We start from the raw sequence: 16,248 nt of genomic DNA, 5'->3' as shown, positions 1-16,248 counted from the left end.
GCAATTTCTAAGCATGATCATCTAGAGAGAATAATTCTTCAAGAAGATCGTGTGGAAATTTTGTTTTACATATCTCCTTTAATTTAAGTACAACCCTTGAAGCAGAACAGGTGCCAGCAGAATCCTGGGTCTCAAGGGAGGAGGAAAGGGAGACAAAGAGATGGTTTCTAAGGCAGAAGAAAATTACTGATTTTAGGACAAGACCAAAAGAAAGAGACTGAAAGAGACTGAACATTGCATTTCCAAGGGTGTACCAACATATCTGTTGTCAGTCATAGATGTCTGTAGATACTATGTATGAGCTGATGTGCAAAACACAGAGACATGTATTTGACAACTTCCTGCTGATTTGTCTGTGAAATTCAGCCTACTTAAAGGTTAAAAACATATCATTGAGAAGCAAGTCTCATGGTTCTTGTTTATACTTATTACAGCATGGCAAGGAATTAGCAGATGGTTTAGTAGGGGAATGGAGTGGTTGAGGTCACTGGTTGGTTAAAAAGTGGATTAAAGAAAAAAACACTTCACTGACTGATGAAGGCTGAGGTGACAATTTTCCAGAGGCAAGTAGAAATGAGGTGTCTTCAGAAGTCTGTATTCACTCCTCATCTGTTTTTCATTTTAAGAGAAGAAATGAGAGTCCCACTGATCTAGTGTTAATTTTGGGGTCGTGTTGCATTCTTATTTTGGAAGCCAACTGCAGATAATTAAGAGTGATACATAGCTGTTCTAAAGGATTTTGCATCTATCAACAGCAAATCCCTTTAACTGATGTTGTTATTGACATTTCACATTGAAAAGGTCACACACAGAAAAATGGAATGACCTGGTGGAGGAGTCCCAGAGACAGGAACTGAACACAGTCCCTGATTTTTTAAGACAGGGTTAATAACTGAGATGCCAACAAATGCAGAAATTAGTTATAACGTTATTTAAAGGACTGGGTGAAAGATGGGGAATAGAAGAAGACACCTACCATTGCCTTTACTGAAGCCAAGATGTCACATGGGCATCAGGTGTGTCAGAAGAGGTGACCTGTTACACAACACAGACCACACGTGTGAAAATGACTGAAAAACAACACCTTAGCTACCCTCATTCAGGCAGTTCCAATCCTGGAGATCTGTTGTTTGAAACTAACTTTGATACACAGGGCAAACAGATGACTGTAGGACTGGAGCAAGCAACAAGCTCTAGATAAAGGAGTAAGGGGCAAAAAAAAAAAAAAAAAAAGAGAGAGAGAGAAAATAAATATGGAATTTGAAAGTTTCTGAGATTTTAAACAAACATGAAGATTTCAAAAGATGGTAAAATTATGCTACATTTTTGGTATTATAATGTATTGCAGGGTTTTGACAACCTGAGTTTTGACTAGTTTATAAGGCAGCTTTTGTCTATGCTTTTATTTTACATAGTTTCACTCACCACATAATCTAGCCAACTACTAATTCTCCATGTCAAAGAGTGATTAAAGATATTTGAGGTTTATATCCATTTCTTTATAAGCATAGTGAAATACATTTCAGGGAAAATATTACTCAAGATCTACTTTTACAAAGGTGTTTGTGTTAGACTCTGTTGGCCCCAAAATGATTAAATACCCTGGAAGTAAAATCATAGAAGACAAGTTATTAAACAGGGAAGCTTAACCATGCTTTCAGGAAATGACAGAAATCAGAGTATAAGATACATGTTTAGCATGTTCTGCTTTGTCCTGTTCATACAGTTTGAGGCCAGAATGATGTAACACTATGTCTTTTAGTCTGACTTACTGGATTTCTCTGGTCACTAAATTTTACATGTAAGTCCAACTTCTTTGTTGGGATACTGTATTTTTCAGTTATTCAGTACATACATATTTACATATGTAAATACAGTATTTACATATTATTTTCCACAGAGACATCTTGTATTATTAGATTCCCAAAGAATAAAATACAGCTTCCCCCTACAATTTTTGCCAGTGATTATTCACTCCCATCAATAATGTTTCTTATTTGAATTTACCCACCTACATCTTCCAGACATTGACTTTCTTATCCATTTCAACTACAAAGTTGAAAGGCCTTTTAGTTTGTTGTATTTTCCCCTATGAAAGTATGTATGTGATGTTATCAAGGAATTGCATCTCCTTTTGTAGCATGGTATGGGTACCAATCTCTATTTATACAACACTTAAATCAGCTTTGTGGCTCATCATTTCACTTGCATATTTTTCAAGTGTGCCAGCCATGTAGCCAGCATTCCATGAGCGGTCTGGATGAAATAAACTCCCTTTTCATATTTTACGTAAATGTTGGGCAACCAGTTGTTCATGCATCCAGCATGCACTTTATTTACATTGCTTAGTTGCTTGTCTTCTTAAATGCAATTGAAGTTGTGTCAGGGGAGGTTTAAACTGGGCATCAGGAGAAGGTTCTTCCCCCAGAGGGTGGTCGGGCACTGGAACAGGCTCCCCAGGGAAGTGGTCATGGCACTGAGCCTGGCAGAGTTCAAGAAGCGCTTGGGCAATGCTCTCAGGCCCGTGGCGTGACTCTTGGGGTGTCCTGTGCAGGGCCAGGAGATGGACTCCATGATCCTTGAGGGTCCCTTCCAACTCAGCATATTCAGTGATTCTGTGAATGATTTACCAAGTCTACTTGGCGTCTGCAGGGCGACGATAAAAGCATTTTCACTCATGAGGGGGCTGGTAGCAGTGCCCCACATCCCGCCACCCGGGGACACCCGCGGGGACGCATGGAGCCCCCCGGTCACCTAACAAACAATCCGCCCGGACGGCGGGCGCCCGGCTGGGGGACAAACGAGGACAGCCCGGCGGCTGGGGCCGAGCTGGGCGCTGGGGAAAGGCGGGAGGCGGGCGGGCGGCGGTCCGGGGGCGGGCGGGCGCTGAGGCGGCGGCGGCGGGGCGGTGCCGCCGGCGGGGCAGCCCCGGGGAGGGGTGCGGGGGTGCGACCGCCGGTGCGGCCGGTGCGCGGCACCGCCTCCCCGCCGGGTCCCCTCCCTCCTTCCCCGCTCCCCGACTGCCCTCGCAGGCGGGAGACGGCGCGCAGGGATCGCGCGGTGCTGTGCGGACGGCCCCCGGCCGGAGCCGAGCCGAACCGAACCCCCGCACCATGCCGGCCGCCGCGCCGCCCCCGCTCCACCCCGCGGCGGGCGCCTGCTGCCACTGCCAGGGTGAGTGCCCCTTTCCCCGGCCCCTTCCCCGCGGGCAGCCCCCGCCCCGGCACCCTGCTCCGGCAGGTCCCCAGCTGGGGGGTCCTTTCGGGAGGAGGGGGCGGGCTGGCGGAGCGGCGCCCCGGCTGAAGGGGATGTGAAAGTTCCTGACCAGGTCCTTGCGCGTCCGCGGGGAGCGGGGGAAGCCTTCGGGGGCGTTTGGGATGCAAAATCAGGGCCGGAGACTGACGGAGGAAGGTGCAATGCTTCTCGGTGGGATTGAGGTGAGGGCTTTGGGAGGGGAGAGAGGGCCCCGAAGGTCCGGAGTTGGGGTGCTAATTTCACCGCGCACCTTTAATCACCTCTATTTTGGATTAAAGAGGAGCCCTTTCGCCCCCACAGTTTTGTGTTGTAGAGGAGACTGGCGAAGTGGATTCGCTGGGAAGTGGGTTTCTTTGGGAAGCAGAGCAAAGGGCTGCTGCAGCACGGAGAGCCGGTTCCCCGCTGCTGGGTGCGGGTCCCGCCGCCCGCGCCCCTTTCCGAGGCCGAGCGACCACCCCAGTAGCGGGGCAAGCTTTCAAATCTGACTGTGACACCAGCGTTTGCCGCTCAGAAAGGCGCGCACGGTGTCGCCTGCGCTTCCATAAAAATTGAAGATTTGAAGTAACTTGCACTCTTAATAGTCAGCTTGAGAGTACTTCACTCGGAGCGAATGCTTGTGGGCTGCTCAGAGCTCACTGACGCTCTGCAAAAAAAAAAAAAAAAAAAGTGAATAGAATGCAGTGTAAGGGTTTAAAACCATTACACAACTGTGTGTTAAAACACACTTGAGGCTGATGAATCCTGGCTCAGCTGGGAAATCACAACGGCTGGAGGTACGCGGGCTATAGTCAGGGGTTTAAAGGGTGGGGAGGGCTCTGTCAGATGGAGATGCTTTGACATGTGGTAGCCAGACCTCTCTCGGGAAGAATGCTGCCTGTGCCCTTGCAGCCCCTAGCTTCTGTAGTTATATCACTTGTATTTGCTCTTATTAAATAACGGAACAGATAGGAAGAATACTCAGTAAGTTTTCCCTGTGCAGCATTATTTCGTGCCTCCCTCAGGGTACATTCAGTATGCAATGCCAGCAGGACTGGATGGGCCACTGGATGGGCCACTGGATGGGCCACATGGTTTGAGCTAATGGAGCGGTTTTCAGGTTGTGAGGTGCAGTATTTGGGAACAACCCCATAAAGTGAAACTTTTGCTACACCAAGTACTAAAAGGTTTCATTTTTTCAAAAGAGGAAAAAAACCCAACAAAAAACCCCAGCGCCTTTCAATATCATAAAAACTTTCTAGCTCCTTCCTCTGAGCATTTAGATTGAAACCATCCTGTGTGAGGGTATAAACTAAGAGTTTATCCTAGAACCTGATAATTTGTTATGTATGCGTTTGATACTAACTTTATAGAGACATGAAAACGTGCATGCAAGGTTTTTTTTCCCACCTCTTTGTTTCATTTTCCTTTAGTCCCCCTCCCTTTTTTTATTCTCTTCATGCTTCCTGTAGTTGGTTTTTTGGTTTTTTTTATATGATCTGAATGCAGTTTTGACACTTTGAAATGTTGAGAACTCAGCAGACTCCTGAAACAGTGAGCAAGTGAAATGAAGCTTACAAAATGTATTACAGCTGCTTTATGTAGTAGAAATGCAGTTATTATAACAACTCATGCTCTTCTTAAGAGGTGACTGAATTTTATATCTCAGGAGGCTACCCTTCAGCTCTCCAGATAAAACTGATCCTGCTGAGTTAGTCCCTTTCTTGTAGTATAATAGGTGTGGATCTTCTGAAATAGCATGACCTTTTCCATGAAAATTTTTGTAGGACGTTCAGACATATCAGCTGAGAGTTAGCTTCTGATAACTCTTATTAACCTGAATTGGCTTACTTGACTTAAACTGTCAGCGAAGATAGGATGGCTTGGTTTAATTCAAGTTAGTGGCGGCTGTTCAAACCTCTGAATTTGAGAGGTGCTTAAGTCACCTTGTTTATATTGTTTTTTTTTTAATATTCAAGTTAATTACCTTGGGCATGCTAGCTTGACTTTTGAATGTATCCTTATCTGGTAGTGTAACTACAAGCTTTGTATCTGTTTTCACTGCTACTTTTTCTGGTCATGTTCCGCAAAGCATCACGATTTTGGCACCGGCTGGACTTACAGCATGTGGTGACTAAGGGAAGTTGTGTGGGATTCATTTCCCCATTTCTAAGATTACCTAGCTTGGTTTGTTTTCTGCAGAAGCATCTATAGTTTTGTAAAAATAAGGGAAGTTTGTGCTACTTCCTTCTCTTCCAACAGCTCTAGGGTGAATTGAGTTTGTTTCTGTCACTGATTCTCTCATTTCCTTTAACTTAATGATTCCTTGACATTTAACAACATTTGAAATTAGTGTTACATAGATTTTCTTGTAAATAAAATTAGAATCTTTCTTGTAAATATAATTAGAATCAGAACAGTATGGTGATTTTAGCTGCCTCAGATCTGATCCAGATCTCACTGACGCTAATGTGAATCTTTTAATTAGCTTCAGTGCAACTTGGATCAGAGCTGAAAATGTGGTAGTTGAAGAGGTGAATGTGACATTTCTCTTCGTAACAGTATACTATTTTCCATGTTCTTCTCAATTTCAGGATATGGGCTCTGTCCTTTTGGAGTGTTCACTAGGTTCTGGGAACAATGAGAAAACAGTGGGAGCTACTGCCTTCTTTGATTCTAATGTAAATTTGGAGTTTTGGTAATGCTTGCGCACTGTCCATCTTACCTAGCAGTAGCTGGCTTTCACTGCAAATGAAAGACATGTTTACCATCATCTCTCTGTTGCTAGCATTGTTTATGCAGTCTAATTATTGTAAGAAGGCAAAACAATTATGCCACATATTCATGGAGGAAACTCAGCAGACAGTCTGAAAACACCATCTCCCACTCCATCAGTAGTGCTAGCCAGCATGTATTCTCCAGGTTCTAGTTTCCTCATCACCCCAAATAACGTAGTTAATGGAAATACTGGGAAATGTCTGGTGATGTGAAAATCACGATCTTTCTGCTTGTCATCATGCTTTTGAGTCTAATTAACACTGGCTTTCAGTTTTCCCTGAGAAACCCGTCTTCCTTTATAAGTCCTGTGAAGCAATTTGTTTTGCAGCGCTGACTTTAATATACGAGTCTCTTCTGAAAAAGTGGTTCTGTAATAGTGGGGTTGGGAATTCTACTTTTGTGTGTGAGTTAACATCTCTTAAATGTGCTATATTTACAAAGAAAACTTCTGTGTGATTTCCCCTTTTGCAAACCAGACAGAGAATCAGACTCAGGCGGGTCTTTCCTTTAGTTATGCAATGAGGTTATTGGTAATAAAGGATCTGGAAGCTTAATTAAACTCTTGGTGACACCTCTGCAGGCTCTTTTATTTTCACTGAGTTTGCTCAGTTGCAACGATTAGTCATCGAGTTGAGATTTAGGAAGCAATGCAAATAAAGTCTCCCACAAGAAGAAACAGAATCCTGCTCCTTTGACTGAGGCATTGTTGGCTAACAGGACTAAAAAGCAGTTGAAAGCCTACTTTGCAATGAAACATGAATAATTAATTTGAAATATATGGTACTTCAGTAGTCAAGAGCATCAACATGAAAGTGAAACTCCCTGTACAGTGAGCCTTGAGAAGCACATGGAGGGGTTTGCCAGATGATTTCTGGCAAATGCTATGGTTGTGTAAGATGTTTTTGTTTCCCTCTGTCAGTTCTGTCCCTCTCCTGAAAGATCCTTGATGGAAGGTCCTGGACTGCAGAGGTGGCTTCCCTGGTTACCGAGGTGGACCCTAAAGCAGGCAAACTGCAGAAAGCAGCCATGGCTGTTTCCGATAAAATACACAGCCTGTCATCTTTGAAAGAAATTAAATAAATGAGCAGTTTCATAATATTCTTTTTTTGGTTTTATGCAGCTTAAACCAAGCCTCACACCTCCAAAGGCACTGATTCATTTCACGTGCAGTCTTACATTTCACATAGTTCTTTACAGATTATGCATCTGTATACTTCTCTAGAAGTCTTTCCTTTATGCTTGCTTTTTAATTTCCTTCCCTTAAAATGTCAGAAAGAAGATAATGAAAGTGGGGTTCTGCTCCAAAAAAAAGTAAAAATTATGGCACTTGTGAGTCATTACCAGTCTCCATGAAATCTTTACCTTCATCTGCTGCTCTGGGTGTGATTCAGCTCAGTTTAACACTAACACATGGCATTAACCATCTGTGTTTGCTGTAAATATTTTATTTTTTAATTACAAATGGCTTGATTTAGAAAAGCTGCAGCGGTACAGTGGGGTGGTTGTGGGCCTGCAGGGGAAGAAGATAATCACTTGGTAAGGTAATTTTTGCCCAAGCACTGTTGCCAGGTTGGAAAGGGGAGGGTAACACAGAGAGCAACCCAGGCTCCCCTGCTGTAACCCAGACCCTGCTGCTCCCTTCTTGGAGGAGCTGGACAGGAGAACACCAGCACAGACTGCAAAGGGGCTCTGAACATCTAGTGAAGAAGAAGGCGGTGGGGGAAATAAGGCAAAGAAAACTCTAAGTTTATCTTTGAGGAGAAAGAAGGAAAGGTGGCTGCTAAATGTCACTTACCCATCGTGATTCTCATACAGTAAATATGATCACATGTTTGTGGCATGCTGAGCCTCCTACAAATGTATTGCTGTGGGATGACGCACAGGGGCTGAGGGTATCACAGAGGCACCATCCATCCTCAGAGTGGAGAAGTCAAGAACTTAAAGCAGGAACAAGTCCAGAAGGAGGGTTTTCCAATGAGGGCATCCCTCAGATTCTCTCTCTTTGCTGAAGTCCAGCCAGCTGCAAAGTTTTTCCATCAGACTGTCATTCTAGACAGTCTCATCTTAGGAACGCCTTTGCTGCAGCATCTGCCTGACTTTAGCTGCTCTGGTGCTCTTTGTCCTCTAGGATCTCCCATTAACTCCGAGGTCTGTGTCCCAACATGGGAGGTGAAAAGGGAGTGAGATAAATGGCCAGGGGGAGTAGAGTAGACTCACTTCTTTCTTTTTAGGGTGAGAGGCTGGGGAAGAATATGAATGGACACTTAATGGGACTGAAAGATTTGGGGATCTCTGGTTTGCGGTTTGCATGACACAATGTATGTTTGTTCTTAAAATAAAAAGCAGATGTGCTGCAGATAAGGTGTACAATGCAAAGTTTTGAAGTCTTCTTGCTTGCCCTCAAGAGGCCAGAGAGTGGGTCCAGAGGTGCACGTGTCCCACAGTGCTGCAGTCCAGGTGTAGCCACTAAGGACATTTTCTTTCTTTGCAGCTGACACTTTGGAAACTCACCTAATAGGACCAGACACACTTGGCTGGGAGAAACTTTTGTTCTGTTGGTGACGTGTGGGACAGAAGGAACCCAACTTGACACATAGCTGAGTTTGCAGGACTGACAGTTAAAGGAAAAAAATATTGCATGTGAATTTAAGCATACTTGATTTGAAAGATTAAGAACTTGGAATCCCATTATACTAATGTTATATGATCTTTTAGGGCTAAGACTGTATATTTATGAGGTAGAGATATTATTCTGTTGGGTTTTTTTGTTTGTTTGTTTTGGGTGTTTTTTTTTTTTTTTTTTCCTTTTTGCATATGAGCACAAATTAGTTTCTCTTCAGTGGACTTAGAACACTGTCTGAACTGCTGAGTGATTTTCATTTTCTAAAAATTAGGTTAGACTGGGTCAGTGACTGATCTCCTCTACACTGGTGCATATCAGACATGGAAGTGCTGGCATCAGTATGACTGGAAATGCCCATTAGGGTAGCAGAAAGGCTAAGGATGTTATAGAAATTAAACTGATAATTGAACCCCCTCCTTTTTTTTTTTTTTTTTTTTTTCCCATTGTGACAGTATTAAAAACTGGTTTTTCAAGAATCCAGCTGATAAATTATATCGAACATGCTTTTGTTTTCCTTCTGCTCCAGTAGGTAATGCAGATAACAATTCATGTAGATACCATGATGAGGGGGGGGGGTTTGTTTATTTTTTTCAAGTTCAGTTAATCTAATTGAAAAAAATTACAGTTTTGTCATCTAAATAGACTGTGCTTCTTTCATTTGTTTTTGTAAACTGTGGTTATAATACCATATGCCTTACAATAATATTTTATTGCATAGTATATTTTATAACTGCCTTACCGTCAGATGTATTCTGAGCACATAAGGCTTATTCAATGTATTTCTTCAATGTATTAAAAACTGTATTTTTATGAGACCAGGCAGTTAAAATTTAATATTATTCAAGTTACAAAGTCAAGGTTTTATGACTATTGATTAGCACTGCTATTCCCCCAACCCATGTTCCTGTGCATTAAGATATACACATTAATTACATTATCAGATGCTGCTTTTTTTATGTTTGGTGGTTTGTTTTGTTTGTTTGTTTGTTTTAATCCCCAGGGGCTCTGTCTCCATCAGTGTATATGATGGACAAAGCTTTCCTAATAAGCTTCTACTCTACTGTTTGCCCATGCTTTTCGTGCCTCCTGCTGTGTGTTTTGTGAACCCTGCTGTTAAAATAGGCTTATTAACTTCTGAGCTTTTCTGTCATGGTTATTTCTACAGTAACAAATATGGATTAGCCTCTCTGTGGTACCTGCAAAGGGAGGGCTTGTGGCAGCCAAGGTGCAGAAAGTAAAATCAAAAGTACTTTAATCTGGGCAAGCAAGCAATTTTGGGATGATTAACATTATCTGTGTGTTGAGTTATATTGCCTTGTGGTCTGAAGTACCTCTTCCAGTATATGCCCTTGCAGCTGTGAGCTCTGAGCAGGTTTGTGGATCAGGTCTCAGAATGTTGTTTTGGCTACCAGACTCTGATCCTCTCTGAAAAGTAAATATTAAATTAATTGCTTTGAAACTCAATGGAATTGGTTGATATGAAATCCAGTTCTTCAGGGCTGCAGTGCCCTAAACAGACAAACTGATCTTCCTATACTTTTTCACACACTTTCCAGCTCTTCTAGTTACATATATTTCTCTACAATACAGTCCTTAATCCAGTTTACCTCAAAAAGAGGGTCCAGTGTACCCTGGAGTAGACATAAGAAAAATTGTATATATATCTAAACTGTTTTGTATGCAAGGAGGAAGTGAAAGTGAATTCACAAAAGAAATTATTTGGGTTGGAAGTGACCTTGAAGATCATCTACTCCGGCTTGCCCAGAGCTCCATCTTGAGCACTGCCAGTGGGGGGGATCCAAAGCTTCTCCGACAACCTGTATCACCACCCTCACAGTAAAAATTTCTTCATTATATCTAATTTAAGTCTCTCCTACATTTAAAGCCATTCCCCCTTGTCCTGTCACTCCATGCCCTTGTAGAAATCTGACTGCAGCACTCTCTTAGGTCCCTTTGGGTACTGAAAGGCCATTCTAAGGTATCCCCAGAGCTGCTGACTTCTCCAGGCTGAGCATCCCCAGCTCTTCATAGGAAGGGTGCTCCAGCCCATTGATCACTGTCATGGCCTCCACTGGAGTTACTCTAACAGGTCCACATACTTCATATGTCAAGGGCACCAGAGCTGGGTGCAGCACTCCAGGTCTCCTGAGAATGTAGAAGTGGGGGAGAACTACCTGACTTCACTTGCTGGCCACGCTGCTTTTGATGCAATACAAGATGTGGGTGATAACTCTAATTTTCTTCTGTCTCACGGAGGACCTTGCTAATGTTCTCTTACCCTATTCTCCTCTTTGTGTGCTGATGTAGTTCTTCCTGTTATTTAAAAAAAAAATATAAATCAACATAAGCTAAGGTGACAAATGACAACAAAAGCAAGTAGATGGTCTTTTTGGGGAACTGCAAAGGAACAGACCATGTGAGGATAGTTCTGTTGCTGACTTCCAGTCCCATGTCTTTGTCTAAGTTTGGTATTCTACCTGACTTCTTGATCCGCTCTTATTCTCATATTTTACTGCTTCTCTATTACCGTCTCCAGCTGCTTCCACTGTGGCCATTAAGTTCAGGTAAATGGCTATAAGCTGGCATAAAAGTTCATAGGAACTGCTGTGTGTCAGACAGTGTCTCACTATGGCATTATTTGATTCCTTCTCTGCAGTCTGTCGCAATTCCTCTTTTCTCTTATCCTCACAGTCCAGTTCTTCACTAGGTTTCCTTTTCCCTTATCAGTTCCATACCTCTGAGCTGAGTGAGCATTTGGAGCTTGCTCAGGCTGGAACTTACAGCAACTGTCCTGCTACATTTGACACTGGCTTGATCCAGTCCTTGTGAAATTTGACTTTCTTTTTCTACTCAGGATTTGATCTGGTCAAAACTGATGCAGTGTGTCTGCCTCTTGTTGAGGCTGAAATAACCACCAGTCCTGACCCAAACAAAATCTCTGCCCTAAAATGATGTAAAACATGGCAGGGGAGAAAAGGATGAACAGCAGGGAAGGAACAAGAGGGTATGACTCCTCAGAGAAAAATTCACCAGTAGTGTTTCCAAGAGTGGCCTGTAGACAATGTAAAATTTACTTGCTGTAAAAGGATGCCTGTGATCATGTTTTGTTTCTGTGCATCTAATCTAGTGAACTGGGACTTGCCATGTTACTGCTTCAGTCTTGGGCACTAACACTGTGCACTAGCCCTGGAAGTTGCAACTTTAAATAATTTATAGCGAGGAGAGGAGATCGAGATGGCACATTTCTAGAGGACTCAGACTGCATCTTGGAGCCCACTGCTGAAGCACACTGGTAACCTGTGTGAGCTATATACTTGGCTGCTCCGAGTTCAGTGCCAGAGGCACTCTTCATACTCAAGTGCTTGAAGATATTTGTTAGTACTGTGAAATGAATCAAATGTTTTCTGTTCCGAGTAAGGTTATCCTTTTTTTTCCCTCCCTCTATGGTCTTTGTTTTACATGTCCTCAGCAGGTATTTTCTTGAGGAAAAACCAGACATTTGTGCTGCTGTCCTTTCTCTGCCCACTTAAACAGCATTTTGTTTATGCTATATTGAGACCGGTATATCAAAACAACTCCCAGATACACAGTTTCTGTCATGTGCAAGTTTAGTTGCTGCTCTTGTTTTGGGGTGTTTTCATGGTTGCTTTTGTAAGTGGAAGCTTTCTAAAGAAATTGGAGGGCTTAAATAACACCATCTTATTCACAGCAATGCCATACCTAGATCCTATTTCACTGCTGCCTTGTTTTAAATTGTGTTGTAAAACCCCTTGTAAAAATTTAATTCCCCTTCAACCTGTGACTTGATAGCAGAATGGTGAACCATTCAGTTAATTACTGAAACTGTGATCTCCAGCAGGAGAGACAAGAAGAATGCAAGCTGAGTGGCGATATTTTAATTAATGAACAAAAGCTTATGGAGTGGCTAAAGGAAAGGATAAGCTTTGAAAGACAAATGGCAGCAGTATATTTCTAGTTGCAATGGGTGACCTCTGGCAAACCCTGTTACCCTGTTACTCTGCTGTTTTAGCTGGTGTAGTCAGGCAATTCCTTAAGATATAGATGTTAATGATCTGTACACACAACTTCTTCAGAGCTTAAGACTTCAGAATTCATTTATTTTTACTCCATGTCCACAGTGTTATCCAAAACACTCCACGGAAACCTCTTCTAGAGAAATTTTTGTGATTTCTCCCCATGCTTTCCCACCCTCTCCACCCCCACAGTGGGATGGACTGTGATGGTCACAAATAATTTGTAAACATTAAAAATGAATCACAGAGGCTGTGCTCCCTGCATGGGAGTACATTTTCTCCCTAGGAAGCACCTGTGCTTTTGTCATAGGTGCTAAATTTCTTGTTTCTGCTACCTATTTGAGCCCCCAAATCCCAGTTTGTTCCATTCTCCTTGCTTCTCTAGAGAGCTGGTGTCAGTGTTTGCCCTACAAAACCATCATGTCTTCACCATGTGGAGCTCTGTATTGCTCCATGGGTTCTAGTTTTCATTTCCCTGTGCCCATGTGCACAGTTTAGGTGGCATGCAGGGTGCCCTCAGGCATCTGTGCTGCCTTCAACCCTGCCCGTCCATAGCAGCAGCCTCAGCACCCTCCTTGGCCATGCTGCACCACTGATAATCCGTAATACATTGGAATATATGGATAGATGTGAATACAGATAAAACCCATCAATCCATTTTAACATTTCTAAGGAATGTTTATATTTAAGAATCATTAGCTCTCAGAAGGACAGCAAAAGAAAAAGCACATTTTATTCTCTGATATATAATTTGCCAGTGCTTGAACTCATTGAAGTGTGTTTCTCATACCACCTCCCTCTTCCTCCTTCTCCCACTTGTATATAAATATGGAAACAAGTTTTTAAGCAATATAAATTGTAGCTATAGGATTTGGGTATGTGTGTGACCTTTGAAGGCTTACTGGAAATGCTTGTTACCGCTTTAAGCACATTCACTTTCGTGACAGATTGAGGCTTCTTGTGTATCAGTTAAATATATCATAACTGGAAAATAACAGAAATTATGACTGAAATAGTTGTAACAGGCAACTGAAGTGAATTTTTAATTGTAATATATAGTCACTGTGACCACCACTTCGACAAAATTTGACGTTTCCCCTTTTCTTGGAAAATATTAGAAGATTCTTTCATGCAATGATTTAAGCAGTTATTTCCTTTCTCATCATAGAAGGATATGCAATTCTGCTCTTATAGTGAACATTGTTGCATATCAACTTGTGGCTTTTGTCAAAGTGTTTTTGGCTAGGAATCAAGTCAGTTTAAAAAGAACAAAGCATTCCTGTATTGTTCTTAATAATGACATAAAACTGCTCTTATTCCATTAGTTACAGAAATAAAAAAAATAAGCTTGTCTTCTCCTTAAGGCTTAGCCAATTTAGTGAAGAAAGGAAACATAATTGATGCCTGGGTAATTGACGCAATCAACAGTACAACCAAGCACTTAAAATCAATGGTTTATAGAAAGATATGATAATAGCAGCATAGCCAGGAGGAACATAATCTGTGGGAAAAGTCATCATTAGTGCATCATTGTTTTTATGTTGTACCAAGATTACAAGCAGTAAAAATGTCACTCCCAGTTCCCATAAGCATGATAAAGCTTTGATGACAATGGGTACACAAGAACCTGGAAATGTTGATTAAATTCAGAGTTTCCTCAGTTCCTGGTAAATAAGATGTTGTGGAGATGATTTAGATTTCAGAGAACAGCTGATTTTTTTTCCCCTCCATTCACAGTAAGCTTTATTCTGGGTGGAATGTAAATACGTGAATGTTGAAAAATCACTAGCACGCACGTAGTCATCTTTTGATAACAAGAGATCATCCTTAAAAAGCAGAATGAAGACAGAAATAACTTGTACAACCACCAAGCATTAGTCACACGTAGCTCTTATATAATGCTTACGTCTTCAATCAGCATGCTGGCAGCTGGGCTTCTTTGTAATATTTGTTTGGAGAAAAAGCATCTATTTCATTTGGCAGGGGAAGAAAATGAAGCCAAGAGTCGAGGGACATGCTGGGGGGCACACAGTGCTTAGCTGGTGAGAGTATAACAACCTAGAAGTGTCCATCATCCTGCATCAAGCACAGCAAACAGCAGAGTGGGTCCTACAGTGCTGTCTCCTTGTGTGCTTTCCGCACTCAAACCCTGGCATATTGGGTATTTTTTGAGTCTGCTGCAAGACATTTGCAGTTTTCCCTTTTGTTTGTTATTCTGGGCGAGGAGGTGTATTTCTCCTTCGCTCTGTTATGCCTTGATGAAAAGGACAAATAATACGTAGCATGAAATACCAAAAATGGCTTATCTTGCACTTGAAACCCAAAGCGTAGTAGGCATGAGCCTAACACCAGGAGAAATGCTGATACATGCAGATTTTCCTTTGAGGATTTGGCCACTGCACCATGACTATGGAATCATAGTAATGTATGAAAATGGACCTGATTCTCTGGGAGATAAGCCATTGGTGTACAGAAATTTCCTTGTAATGATTTGTTAATTGTTCTGGCTGTTCCCTTTTGTCCTGGTCCTGTTAGTTCACATATATTGAATATTTGTTCCCAGCTGTAGAGCAAGGCTATTAAATGGAATTGGAAACACTCTGTGATCTCATCCTGAAAGTTTATTTCTTGAGGCTGAAAATAAATGCATTGTAAGCAGGTTTTAATCCTAGCAAGTACAACAGCTCAGAATACTTTGGGGGGGGGGGGGGTGGCATTTTTATTCTTAGCTTATTGCTGATAGATGGGGAATTATGTTATAGCTTGGTTTGTCCATAATCATATGTTATGTTTTCAGTTCTTCCTTTTCACAATTTCACATTGTGTAATGAATGGTGCCATTTTCTTTGATGATGTTCTAAGATGAAATGTCAATGGCCCCAGAGAATACTCAGAACTTTGTGTGATTTTACATAATTTTTAGAATAAAAAAGTTAACCTAAAGTATTGAAAACCATGACTCCAATTATCAAACAAAATTAAGATGGCCTTTCTTTAAGGCAAAAGATTAAATTACATTAGATGACCTATAAAATTACTGTAAAAATTATAGCAAAAGTATTTTTTTTTTATAATTTACTTAATTTGTTATAGAAGGTCCAGGGAAAATGAAGGAGGAGATAATTATTTATAAAAATGTAAGGCTGCATGCAGAGAGCCATCTGGTAATTTTAAAATGCAAGTAATTAGTTTATTTTACTTCATACAGTGTAATTGTGGAACTTGTCACTACAGGGTTTACAGAGGCCAAAATTGCAATTCGGTTCAGAAAGGAATTGAGTGAGTTTATAGGAGGTATATTAATAAGAGGATACTAAACAACCTGGATGCAATCCTGCTATTCTGTGAGGATTTCTGAAAGATGTGACGATTTAGAAGAAAGATTTTTTATGTTCAATATTATTATTTTTTTAGTGACATTCCCCTGTCACAAAATGAATTTAGATTTTCTCACAAACTTGACAATGTTTGTTGTTGCAACTATGTGCAGACACTCCTTAGTGGTAGTTAAAAGTTCTTTTTAAGCCTTGAAGTCACCTACCCTTACTCTCTGAGGTCACATGCACTGGCATGTAGAAAATT

General features: G+C 41.6%; 1 protein-coding gene across 1 annotated transcript in view; it reads left to right on the top strand.

Annotated features, from left to right (window-relative positions):
• Positions 1–3,083: 3,083 nt before the first annotated feature.
• Positions 3,084–16,248, top strand: part of DCLK3 (doublecortin like kinase 3) — a 29,843-nt gene continuing 16,678 nt past the window's right edge. Inside the window, exon 1 of the mRNA XM_040085008.2 lies at positions 3,084–3,174. Coding sequence (XP_039940942.1) covers positions 3,114–3,174 — 61 coding nt within the window. The 5' untranslated portion in view covers positions 3,084–3,113. The remainder of the gene's footprint in view (positions 3,175–16,248) is intronic.

Source organism: Hirundo rustica, chromosome 1 (assembly GCF_015227805.2).
Source record: "Hirundo rustica isolate bHirRus1 chromosome 1, bHirRus1.pri.v3, whole genome shotgun sequence".
In the NCBI taxonomy this organism is placed as follows: Eukaryota; Metazoa; Chordata; class Aves; order Passeriformes; family Hirundinidae; genus Hirundo; species Hirundo rustica.
The sequence above is the reverse complement of the archived record's forward strand: the minus strand, read 5'-3'. Positions and strand labels throughout refer to the sequence as shown.